We start from the raw sequence: 12,934 nt of genomic DNA on the forward strand, positions 1-12,934 counted from the left end.
GCGAGTGCTGTGAAGTATGTAGGCCTAATGATTCACAGACCTGTACCCCTGGGGCAAATATACTATATGTTAATGAAAAAAAAATTGTTTTAAGATTATAATATTATAAAAGGCCTCATATACTTCTAGCAATGATTTCATTTTAAGTTACCAAGTTCAAAAAACTGAATGATTTTAGACTGATTTTGGTAATCAAAAAAACAAAGTACTTAAAACCCAAATTATACCTTAAGCTATTCATAAACAAAACCTGGAAAAAGTTCAGTGAAATAAGGTAATAAATATGATGTGAGAGACTTCAATTAATAAAGTTTATTTTTTTAAAAATGTATTTATCAAGGACAAAGTCTAAGTAATTTTGAATATATGCTTTATATAATGCTCGGGAAAAAAATGTTAACAATGAAAAAACCTACTTAAAACTTTACGTATTTTTTTAAACTGTCTGCTCCACTGATAATAGGTGCTATATTTTCAATGTTAATTTTATGCCATTCTTCATAGCAATTAGAAAATTTACAATGAATAAAAATAAAACGGCTCAAAAATGCCAAAATATAATTTTCAATATTAACAAACCTCTTCATCAGCTGGAGGAAAAAAAAAAAACTTAAATTTAACTATCTAAACACAAATACAACAAAAAATGTAAGCCCTTAAAAATTCTTAGAGGAATAACCATTTTATTATCAGAGAAATGATCTATCCCTTGATTTCTAGGGAAATCTGTTAACACGGTAAGTTCTAGGTCATTTAACTACTTATCCAACCATCTTACTCCATGCAGTTTAAATGTTTACAACTTATGAAAAATGGAATGGGGGTGCTTAAAGTGGTAAAAACACATCAAGCAAGGTCTCATTTCAGCCTGAGTAAAAATATTAACGTGCGGTAGTACTGCTGAATACCTGATGTGAAGAGACTCTGTGGTTCTGGTGCTGTAGGCCAGTCACTGGATGTCTGTGGGGAGCTGGGGAAAGGAGGAAGCCCACTTGGGATTGGGTTGGGATGGCGAAAGTTATCTGAGAATAACGACTGTGACTCAGTTACTGCCCCTTCAAAAGGAGACCGTGCACTGTGATTGGATGAACTGATGGGGATGACTGGATTGGATTTTGATAAACCAGGTGGTGGTGAAGGCGTATCACTGTTAGATATCTAAATAGGAAAAGAAAAGAATAATCAATAGAAGTTTATACACTTTAATAAGCTGCCATTAATAAAGCTTGGAACAGATAGCATTAGAACAGTGGTCTTCAAACTGGGGTGCTTAAAGACTTTTTTATGAGAACATGAACTTGCAAAAAATCTATCAATTACATATGTACTCTTTTCTAAAATTGACTCCTCCTTGAGAAGACTAAGCCAATCTCCTCTCCTTTCAGAACCTATCTTCTCACTTTACAAAGAAAAGACTATTACTGCTCACTCTTTGGGATCTAACTATAGTAATCTGACCAGGAGTGAAAACTTTCTGAGAGCATCAAATATATGATTAGAAATACTCAGGTTGGTGATGAGAGTGACTAATGACTAGATTGTTTTGCAAACTAAATGATTCCCAATACTTAAGTTTGTTTTTTTCTTAAGATTTTATTTATTTATTTGACATAGAGAGAGAGTACAACCAAGGGGAGCAGTAGGCAGAAGGAGAAGCAGGCTCCCCACCAAGCAGGGAGCCCAGCACTCTGGGATCATGACTTGAGCCGAAGGCAGACACTCAACCAACTAAGCCACCCAGGTGCCTAATACTTATACTTTGTGATTAATACTTTGTGTTTAAACAAAATGGAAAGAAGATCTTATCATGTTATTTCTAAACACATCATTAAAAATAATTTTTGGGGCGCCTGGGTGGCTCAGTGGGTTAAGCCGCTGCCTTCGGCTCAGGTCATGATCCCAGGGTCCTGAGATCGAGCCCCACATCGGGCTCTCTGCTCAGCAGGGAGCCTGCTTCCCTCTCTCTCTCTCTCTGCCTGCCTCTCCATCTACTTGTGATCTCTCTCTGTCAAATAAATAAATAAAATCTTAAAAAAAAAATAATTTTTGTGGGGCGCCTGGGTGGCTCAGTTGTTAAGCGTCTGCCTTCAGCTCAGGTCATGATCCCAGAGGGTCCTAGGATTGAGCCCCACATAGGGCTGCCTGCTCAGTGGGAAACCTGCTTCTCCCTCTCTCACTCCCCCTGCTTGTGCTCCCTCTCTCACTATCTTTCTCTCTCTGACAAATAAATAAATAAAATCTTAAAATAAATAAATAAATAATTTTTGTGATGGTTCTTCATATGATTCTTAGCTTTTTAATTCAGAAGTTCAAAAATATGATATGATAATACTCTTTCTTCCATCCACTTACATGAACAAGACACTCAGCACTGACATTTACAAATATGAAAACATGACTAACATTGTTGAAACTTGTTTCCTTGTACCAACAGGTAATATTCACCCATGGATACATGAAAACCAATTTTATTTATTTATATATTTTTTAAAGATTTTACTTATTGAGAGAGAGAGAATGCACATGCACATGCAAGGAGGGTGGGGCAGAGGGAGAGGGAGAAGCAGACTTCCCACTGAGCAGGAAGCCCGATGCAGAGCTTGACCGCAGGACTCTGGGATCATGACTTAACTTGAAGGCAGATGCTTAACCAACTGAGCCACCAAGATGCCCCATGAAAACCAACTGTAACAGAGACCTATCCATCTCATTAAAAAATGAATTTCCAATACAATTTTAGTGTTTGTGTTTAATGATTAATTTTATCAAAATTTCTATTTATATAAGTTGCTTTGATCAAATCAAAACTATGAATAAAAATTCAGAAGAGGGGCGCCTGGGTGGCTCAGTGGGTTAAAGCCTCTGCCTTCAGCTCAGGTCATGATCCCAGAGTCCTGGGATCAAGCCCCGCATCGGGCTCTCTGCTCAATGGGGAGCCTGCTTCCTCCTCTCTCTCTGCCTGCTTCTCTGTCTACTTGTGATCTCCATCTGTCAAATAAATAAAATCTTAAAAAAAAAAATTCAGAAGAAAGTAAGTTGGGGGACGCCTAGGTGGGGCAGTCAGTTAAGTATCCGACTCCATTTCTGCTCAGATCATGATCTCAGCGTCCGGAGACTGAGCCCCCTAACGGGCTCTCCACTCAGTGGGGAGTCTGCTTAAGTTTTTCTCTCTCTCAAATAAGTACATACATCTTTTTTGTTTGTTTGGTTTTGGGTTTTTTTTTTTTAGATTTTATTTATTTGACAGACAGAGATCACAAGTAGGCAAAAAGGCAGGCAGAAAGAGGCCACCAAGCAGAGAGCCCAAAGCCCACTCGATCCCAGGACTCTGAGATCATGACCTGAGCCGAAGGCAGAGGCCCAACCCACTGAGCCACCCAGGCACCCCAGTAAATACATCTTTTTAAAAAAAGTTAAAAAGGAAAGAAAATTAGCATTTAAAGCCTTGTGTTGGAAAAAAATACTGTTTCCACTTGAAAATTCATGTCTATTTTTGAGAGAGGTATACACCTGTCAAGAATAAACTATATTGCTGGGGCACTTCGGTGGCTCAGTCGGTTAAGTGTCTGCCTTCGGCTCAGGTCATGACTCAGGGTCCTGGGATCGAGCCCTGCATCGGGCTCCGTGCTCAGCATGGAGTCTGCTTCTCCCTCTGCCCCTCCTCCCTGCTCATGCCCTCTCTCTCATGAGCATGCTCCTTCTTTCAAATAAATAAATAAAATCTTAGAAAAAAAAAACTATACTGTATTAAAATTCTGTAACAGCAGAAGTAGAATGAGTTCAAGAAGAACACGGAATGATGTAAAATTTGATTGTTTAAAAAAAGTATAAATTCTGGGGCGCCTGGGTGGCTCAGTGGGTTAAGCCTCTGCCTTCAGCTCAGGTCATGATCTCAGGGTCCTGGGATCGAGCCCCGCATCAGGCTCTCTGCTCAGCGGGGAGCCTGCTTCCCCCTCTCTCTCTGCCTGCTGCTCTGCCTACTTGTGATCTCTCTCTGTCAAATGAATATTTTTTTTTAAAAAGTATAAATTCTTAAAATGACAGAGCAACAAAATATTTGATATTTGAATCTCTTAGACACTTATTAAAAAGCAATGTAGTGCTTTTATTTAAAAATACCAATATCTGGGTGCCTGGGTGGCTCAGTTGGTTAAGCAACTGCCTTCAGCTCAGGTCATGATCCTGGAGTCTCAGGATCAAGTCCCGCATCAGGCTCCCAGCTCCATGGGGAGTCCTTCTGACCTTCTCCCCTTTCATGCTCTCTCTCACTGTCTCTCTTTAAAATAAATAAAAAAATCCTAAAAAAAAAAAAAATACCAATATCTACAATACCCTGAAAATTACATCCTTTACAATGATTCTTAAGTTAATATGAAAAAATCTTTAATGTTAACCTAAAATATACAAAGGACATACTGATTTTCAAATTCTTTCATGGAACCGAGAAGCAAAAATTTTTGGAAAAGCAGTGTATTTTAGATCTCTAAGTTTCTCACAAACACTGTGGGGAACTGGCCATTCCTTATAGTACAGATTAGAACTACATTTTTCTGTACCAATGCAGGAAGGCATATAGGAACTTACGCAGTGAAAAGCTAGCACCTAGACAAGATGATACAAAGCAGTATACAAAGTTCAGGACTTCACTCAATGTGGATCAGTATCAATGTAGATACAACTTTGAACTATTTGGTTTATTATTTCAAAGCCCATAGTCATTTGGGGGAAAGAGAAAACTGCTGGGGGCAAGGACATTGTGAGAAACAGAAAATTAAAGCTGACAAGAAGCAAAAAGGAAAGCAATAACAGAGAAACGACTCTTGAAATCAAGAATGAAGAAGGCATGCTAGTCTGAGACCATTTTGGAGTAGGGTCAAAAAGATCAATAGTGGGACGCCTGGGTGGCTCAGTTGGTTAAGCAGCTGCCTTCGGCTCAGGTCATGATCCCAGGGTCCTGGGATCGAGTCCCACATCGGGCTCCTTGCTCGTGGGGAACCTGCTTCTCCCTCTGCCTCTGCCTGGCACTCTGTCTGCCTGTGCTCCCACGCTTGCTCGCTCGCTCTCTCTCTAACAAATAAATAAATAAAATCTTTTAAAAAAAAATCAATAGTATCAGTAGATTCTTAGGACACTAATATATTGCCACACAGTACAATAAAACATGTGGTCATAAGGATAATTAAGTCATCAAGAAAGGGTTAAATTATACCCTAACAGTATATTCTGTGGAAGAATGGAGGACTAATTATAACAGACTTTAAAATATCCATTAACAGTATTTTTAAATCGTTTCCGCATTTAAAGTATTTTCCACCACCCAGAAAATTTACTTGCATAGAATGCCATTTCAGGGAATGGAAGATAAATGAAGCAATACAGAATCATAATCTTACCTGCTGGGAATTATCACCATTCCCTATACTGAGAGAATCTGAAGGTTTGTCAATGGGGCTGTAAAAAGAAAACACATCAGAGAAAATCAGAGTAAAGTCATTCTCACAAAATAAAAACAAACTTCCCCAAAGCCAGAAAAATAGATATTTTATTATCACAACACTGATGTAAAGATATGATGTAAAGATATTAGGTGAGATGTTGAGGATACAAAGAAATATAAGATCAAACTCCTACCCTTGAGCAATGTACATTCTAATAAGATTCTCCAAAAACAATGGGTGAAATAATAACTTACAAAGAAAAAAAAGATACTGCTTAAAATGAGTATTATTGTAGTAGGTCAAAAATTTAATTCATTGTTCAGTTTTGTGCACATGATAAATAAATTCCCCATTAAAATTCTTGAAATACTACTCACCTATTTTTTCCAAGTGTTTAACAGAGGGCGTAAAAGTCACTCAAAATGTTCTCTACAGGTTCTTAAGAGCAATAAATTTCCTTTACTATTTCAATATCCTACTTAGAATCCTAGAGAGGCATATGTGTATGTACGAATGCACACATACAAAACAAACTTTTGTGTAAACTATTCACTCTCAAAGAAAGACATAAAACGTGATTTCCATATAAGGAAAATGCAGTACAACAGTAGAGTAACACAGAATTGCTGACTTAGAAACAAAACAAGATCTTTACAAGCATTACAACAGTGACCTAGCAAGGCATTTCCATAACTAACTGTATTTAACCTAGCACATGAATAAAAGATAAGTATCAGTACCCAGATACTAATATTATAGAGAATTACACTAAAATGAAGTAAGATTCCAAATTTCTCCAAATTATTTTATTGGTTGTAAATACATACAAAGTACCCTGACACCCAGACACCTTACTGGTACCACATTTAATTGCTCTAGAAAAATTTAACAAGGGTTAGTATCCGATCAGAATACCCAGTCTATCTTCTGCATAAACATCATCTTGACAGGTCTGGAATTCACTAAATAGCACCTTTGTTAGTATTTTCACAAAATAGCAATAAATCAATTCATTTTATGGTCAAATGGGTATTACAAATAATTTTAAGATATAGCTCAGAGCCCACTACGTTTGAAGACATTTAGGGCAATGAGACAGGTGTACACCAACAAGTATCAACCGGTGCTGATTACTGAATGAACTGTTTAAACCATAAATGTCATAGGTCTTTAAAAGAAAGAGAAGCCACCATAAGTAGGGCAATTAAGAAACATTTCCTAGGGGAGTTCAAATTTATGTAGGTCCTTAAAAAGATTTACACATTAGCTGAGGGAAGGGGAAAAGGAGGAAAGAACATTAAAGGTAGGAATAGCAAGTATATCACAGATCAAAAGGCCACAGATGGGTTTGGGGGAAAAGTTAAGTAATTAGTTAAGTAATTAGGGATGATTCTGACAACAGTGGGAGATAAAGATAGACAAAGGGTAGACACCAGAGGCCAAGAGAAATTGTTGAGCACAGAAGCACAGAGCACAGAAACAAAGCAGTTTTAGAAAAATTAATTTGGTGGTGGCATGAAGAATAGACTGGAACATAATACAGATGATATAAGAGGAACTTCTAATATTTTCTGAAAATTTTTATTGTGGTAAAGCAGACTTAACATAAAATTACTGGCTTAACCTCTTGTAAGTGCACAGCTCAGCAGCATTAAATACATTCCACCTGTTGTATAACCACCACCACCATCTATCCCCATCTCTTTTCATCTTATAAAACTGAAATACATATACCACTAAACTCCCCATTTTCTCCTCCCTCCCAGTCATTATAATTTTGACTCCTCTAAATACCTCACATAAGTGGAATCATAGATTATTTCTTTTTCTTTCTTTGTAAAGCTGAATAATATTACTCTGTATTTATACCACATTTTGCTTATCCATGCATCTGGCCACGGACACTTGGACTGCTTCCGTGTTTAAGCTACTGTGAGCTAAGACATAAGTGCACAAATGATCTCTTCAAGGTACTGCTTTCAATTCTTTTTGCTGTATGCCCAGACGGGGAATTGATGGATCATATGGTAATTGTAATTTTTGAGGAACCACCATACTGTTTTCCAGAGTGGCTGTACCATTTTTCATGCCCACCCATAGAGCATAAGGGTTCCAATTTTTCCACATCCTTTCCAACTCTCATTGCTTTCTGCTTCTTTTTTTACTGATGTTTTCCTCTTTTTAATGTTTCAAGTTTTTATTTATGTTCTAGTTAGTTAACATATAGTATAGTATTAGTTTCAGGAGAATTTAGTGATTATTTTTTCTGCTTTTTTGATAGCAGCCACACTAATGAGTGTAAGGAGGTATCTCATTGTAGTTTTGATTTGCATTTCCCAAACGATTAGTGATATTCAGCATCTTTTCATGTGCTCAATCACCATCCACCTTCTTTGCAGAAATGTTTATTAAAGTCCTTCACCTTTTTTGAATTAGGGTATTTTTGTTATTGTTTTTGAGTTTTAGGAGTTCTCTATATATTATGGTTATTAACCCTTTCTCAGATATATGATTTGCAAGTATCTGCTCCCATTCTGTGAGTTGCCTTTTTACTACGGACAGTGTCTTTTGAGTCACAAAATTTTAAAATTTTCATTAAGTCCTATTTGTCTATTTTTTCTTTTGTTACCTGTGCCTTTGGTATCCTAGCCAAGAAATCACTGCCAAATCCAATGTTGTCAAGCTTTAGTCATGTGTTTTCTTTTAATGGTTTTGTTGTGTGAAAGACTTTCAATCTAATACAGAACCAGAGAATATAAGATGGAGAATCTCTCATATGTGCTCCCAGGATGGTAAATCTAAGGACTAAGAGACTGAGTCCTCCAAAATGTTGATTTACAGAAAGTGGATAGTGAAATTTTCTTGGGTGGGAGGATGATAAGAGGTTGTCATATATTGACCTTGGGAAGTTTTGCCAGAGATATTAATGGAACATAGCTCAAATTGGGTTGATCCGCATAATGGGATGACTCGAGCTTTGTTTGTGTGACTGGGAGGATTTTGTTTGCTCAGGAAATTTTTCAAGGCTAGTTTCCTGGTTTTGTATTTTCCTGTTTTTGACTCCATTCCCTGCCCATAAATACAACCTACCAAAAACCTGCAGTGAATTCCCCTATGGCATGAGATAGTTTGCCTGTTCCAAATTATAGTTCTTCTGCTATTCCTGAATGAACTTTTCTTCTTGAGCTTGCCTAGGTTTCTAACTTTATTTATAGTCAATAATTATTTTAGGTCTTACATTTAGGTCATTGATCCATTTTGAATTTTTGAATATCGTGTTAGGTAAGGGTCCAACTTCATTCTTTTGCATGTAGATATCTAGTTTTCCTAGCACCATTTGTTGAAAAGCCTTTTCTTTCCCTCAGAGAGGAAAGGGTCTTGGTACCCTTGTTAAAAATCATTTGACCCTATATGTGATGGTTTATTTCAGGGTTCTCTTTTCTGTCTTACTGGGCTATATATTTGTCTTCATGCCAATCCCATGTTGTTTATTATTGCAGATTTGCAGTTATGTTTTGAAATTAGGAACTGTGGGCCCTCTAGTTCTATTATTTCAAGATTATTTTGGCTATTTGGGGTCCTTTGAGATTCAATATGAATTTTAGGATGGGTTTTCCTATCTGCAAAAAAGCCCCCACAAACAAACAAAAACCATCACTGGGGCAGCTGGGTAGCATCTTTGGGTAAGCAGCCAACTCTTGGTTTCAGCTCAGACCATGACCTGAGGGTGGTAAGACCAAGCCCTGTGTTAGGCTCTGTACTCAGTACAGAGTCTGCTTGAGATTTGCTGCCTCTCCCCTTCTGCTTATTCTCTCTCTCTTTAAAATAAGCTTTAAGAAAAAATTACTGGGATTTTGATATGGAATCTTTGGGCAAAAGCAATATTTTAATAATATTGTCTTCCAATCCATGAATGTAGGATGTGTTTTCACTTACTTATGTATCTTTCAGCAATGGTCTGTATTTTCTTTGTATAAGTCTTTAACTTTCTTGCTTACAAATTCCTACGTATTTTATTTTTATTGACACTATTATGAATAGAATTGTTTTTGTAACTTCAACTAGTCATTGTTCACATTTAGAAATACAGATGATTTCTGTGTTGACTCTGTATTCTGCACTGAATTCATTTATTAGTTCTAACCATTTGTTTTTTTGTGTGTGTGGAATCTCTAGGGCCTTCTAGATATTAATACCATATTTTCTATAAAAAGAGATAATATTACTTATCCTTTTTCTATTTAGATGTCTTTTCTTTTTCTTGGCTAACTGCTATGGCTTGAACATTCAATAATGTGTTGAATAGAAGTGGTAAAAATGGGCATTTGCCTTGTTCCTCATGGAAAAGCTTTCAGTCTTTCACCACTGAGTATGATATTCACTGCTGAGTTCTTCATAAACAGCTTTTATTATGTTGAGGTAGTTTCCTTCCTAGAGTAATTGTTTTTGTCATGAAATGGTGTTAAATTTTGTCAAATGCTTTTTCTGCATCAACTGAGGTATCGTGTTTTTTTTAATCCTACATTCTTTTGATAGGACACATCAAAGTGCTCTAGTTTTTGTTAAACCATCCCTGCATTCCAGGAATGTATCCCCTACTTTATCATGGTTTCTAATTATTTAAATGTGCTGGATTCTGTTTGATAGCATTTTGTTGAGGATGTTTGCATCAATGTAAAGAAGAGGTACTGGTCTGTCGTGTTCTCACAGTGTCTTCAGCATTGATACCAGAGTTATGCTGGCCTTACAGAATGAGTTAGGAAATGGTCCCTCCTCCTCAATTTCTTGGAAAAGTTTGAGAAAGACTATAATTAGTTCCTCTTTAAATGTTTGGTAGAATTCACACTTTCTTTGTTGGAAAATTTTTGATTAGTGATTTGATAACCTTACTAATTATGTATCTATTCATATTTTTAAAATTTCTTCATAATACAGTTTTGGTAGGTTTTGTTTCTAGGGATTTGTCTATTTCATCTAGGTTATCCAGTGTGTTCACATACAAAGGTTCACAGTACTCTCTTATAATTCTTTTTATTTCTGTAGAATCTGAAGTAATGTCCTTACTTTCATTTCTGATTTTAATAATTTGAGACTTTTCTGTGGTTTTTCATAGTCTACATGACACACTAAAGGTTTGTCAATTTTGTTGATCTTCTCAAAGAACCAGCTTTTAGTTTCATTGTTTTCCTCTACTGTTTTTCTATTCGCTATTTCATCTTCCTCTGCTTTAATCTTTACTTCTTTCCTTCTGCAAACTTTGGGTCTAGTTTGTTCTTTTTTTTTTTTTTTTTCTATTTTCTTAAATTGTAAAGTAGGTTTGTTGACTTTGGGTCTTTCTTGTTTTTTAATATAAGCATTTATAGCTATAAATTTCCCCCTTTGCATCGTCTTAGCTATTTCCCATAATTTTGATGTTTTGTTTTCATTTTCATTCATTTCTAAGTATTTTCCAATTTCCCTTGTGATTTTTTCTTTAACCCATTAGTTGTTTAAAAGTGTTAATTCCCACAGTTTTTTGAATTTTCCAGATTTCCTTTTGATAATGATTTCTAACTTTATCCCACCACAGTCAGAAAAGATACTCAGTATGGTATCTAGATTTTTAAATCTACTGAGACTTAATTTGCAGCCTAACATATAATCTTATCCTGGAAAATTTCTATGTAAATGGAGAATGATGTGTATTCTGCTGTTGGGGAGAGTGTTATGTATGTCTGTCAGATTCAACTAGGTTATTATATTATTTAAATTCTCTCTTTACTAGAGCACCTGGGTGGCTCAGTTGGTTAAGTGTTCACCTTTGGCTCAGATCATGATCCCAGAGTCCCAGGATCAACCCCCCACATCTGGCTCCCTGCTCAGCGGGGAGTCTGCTTCTTCCTCTCCCCCAGTTTGTGTGCTCATTCTCTCTCAGCCAAGTAAGTTAATTAAAAAAATTTTTTTAAATAAATTATCTCCTTACTGATCTTCTGTCTGGTTATTATAGCCATTATTGTGAATAGGGTATTGAAGTCTTCAACTATTATTGTATAACTATTTCTCCCTTCAATATTGTGAGTTTTTGCTTCATATATTTTGATGATCTGTCATTAGGTGCATAAAGGTTTAAAATTGTTTTATCTTCTTGCTGTATTAATATACAAAGTCCTTTGTCTCTCTTGATTTAAAGTTCATTTTGTTTGATAGTAGAACCCCCAATCTCTTTTGTGTACCATTTTCATCGATTATCTTTTCTCATCTTTTCACTTTCAACCTGTTTGTGTCTCTAGGTCTAATGTGAGTCTCCAGTAGACTGCGTATAGTTGGATCATGTATTTTTATCCATTCTACCATTCTGTCTTTTGATAAGAGTTGAATCCATTTATATTTAAAGTAATTACTGATAAGAAAGCAGTGATTATGCCCTTTATGCCATTTGTTCTCTACATGCCTTATAGCTTTCCCCCCATCAAATTCCTACATTACTGGCTTTTTTTATCTTTAGCTGACATTTTTCTAGTGAAATGTTCAAATTCCTTTCTCATCTCCTTTGTGTATATCTTAGAGCTACTTGCCTTGTTATCATTGGAGTTATATTTAACATCCTAAAGTTAACAACACTCACAATTCATATCAACTTGATTTCAGTAACATACAAAAACTACTCCTTTATAGCTCAATCCCAACCCCTTTTAGCTTTTACACTAATATATTGAAACTTAAATGTACTGGTCTCTCAAATCATGTAGGTAACAAAAAGTATAGCTACAAATCATTGTTACAATCACACTAGTTTTTATATTTGCCCATTTATTTACCTTTACTAGTATCCTTTCATTTCACCTTGCAGGACTCCCTTGAGCATTTCTTACAGGGTAGGTCTAGAGATCACGAACTCCCTCAGTTTTTGTTAATCTGGGAATGTCTTAATTTCTCCCTCACTCTAAGGAAAGTTTTGCTGGATAGAGAATTCTTGGTTGATAGTTTTTGTCTCTTAGTACTCTGAATATATTGGCCATTGCCTTCTGGCCTCCAAAGCTTCTCATGAGAAATAAACAATAATCTTATTGAAGATTCCGTCTACATGATGATTCACATCTCCTGTTGCTTTCAAGATTCTCCTTGTCTTTGGCTTTTTAATAAAATTTTGGTTTGACTTTATTTGATTTTATTTTAGATTATGAAATTTTGACTGGATTTTGGTTTGGTAACAGTTTGTACCAATGTTTGTCTGAGTTCATTTTAATTAGAGTTCCTTAAGGCTGTCCCATGTTTATATTCATTTCTTTCATTGAATTTGTAAAGTTTTCAGCCATTTTTTCTTCCCCCCAAATATTCTCTCTGCATCTTTCTCTCTCTTCTCCTTCTGGGACTCTGACAATGTATGTACTGGTCTGCTTGATGGTGTCCCACAAGTTCCTAAGGCTCTGTTTGCTTTTCTTCAGTCTTTGCTCTTTGGTTTCCTCAAACTCATTGTAATATCTCCATTGTCTTTTCTTCAAGTTCACAGATTTTGC

The 12,934-nt window shown here is 36.1% G+C and overlaps 1 protein-coding gene across 6 annotated transcripts in view; it reads right to left on the reverse strand.

Moving 5' to 3' along the window:
* Window positions 1–12,934, reverse strand: part of CNOT4 (CCR4-NOT transcription complex subunit 4) — a 139,142-nt gene that overhangs the window by 32,627 nt on the left and 93,581 nt on the right. For all 6 annotated transcript variants that reach the window (XM_047694158.1, XM_047694159.1, XM_047694160.1 and 3 more), the window contains exons 8-9: window positions 5,394–5,451; window positions 909–1,158 (exon numbers count right to left, since the gene is read on the reverse strand). In XM_047694158.1, coding sequence (XP_047550114.1) covers window positions 909–1,158; window positions 5,394–5,451 — 308 coding nt within the window. The remainder of the gene's footprint in view (window positions 1–908; window positions 1,159–5,393; window positions 5,452–12,934) is intronic.

This window comes from Lutra lutra, chromosome 11 (genome assembly GCF_902655055.1).
Source record: "Lutra lutra chromosome 11, mLutLut1.2, whole genome shotgun sequence".
Lineage (NCBI taxonomy): Eukaryota > Metazoa > Chordata > Mammalia > Carnivora > Mustelidae > Lutra > Lutra lutra.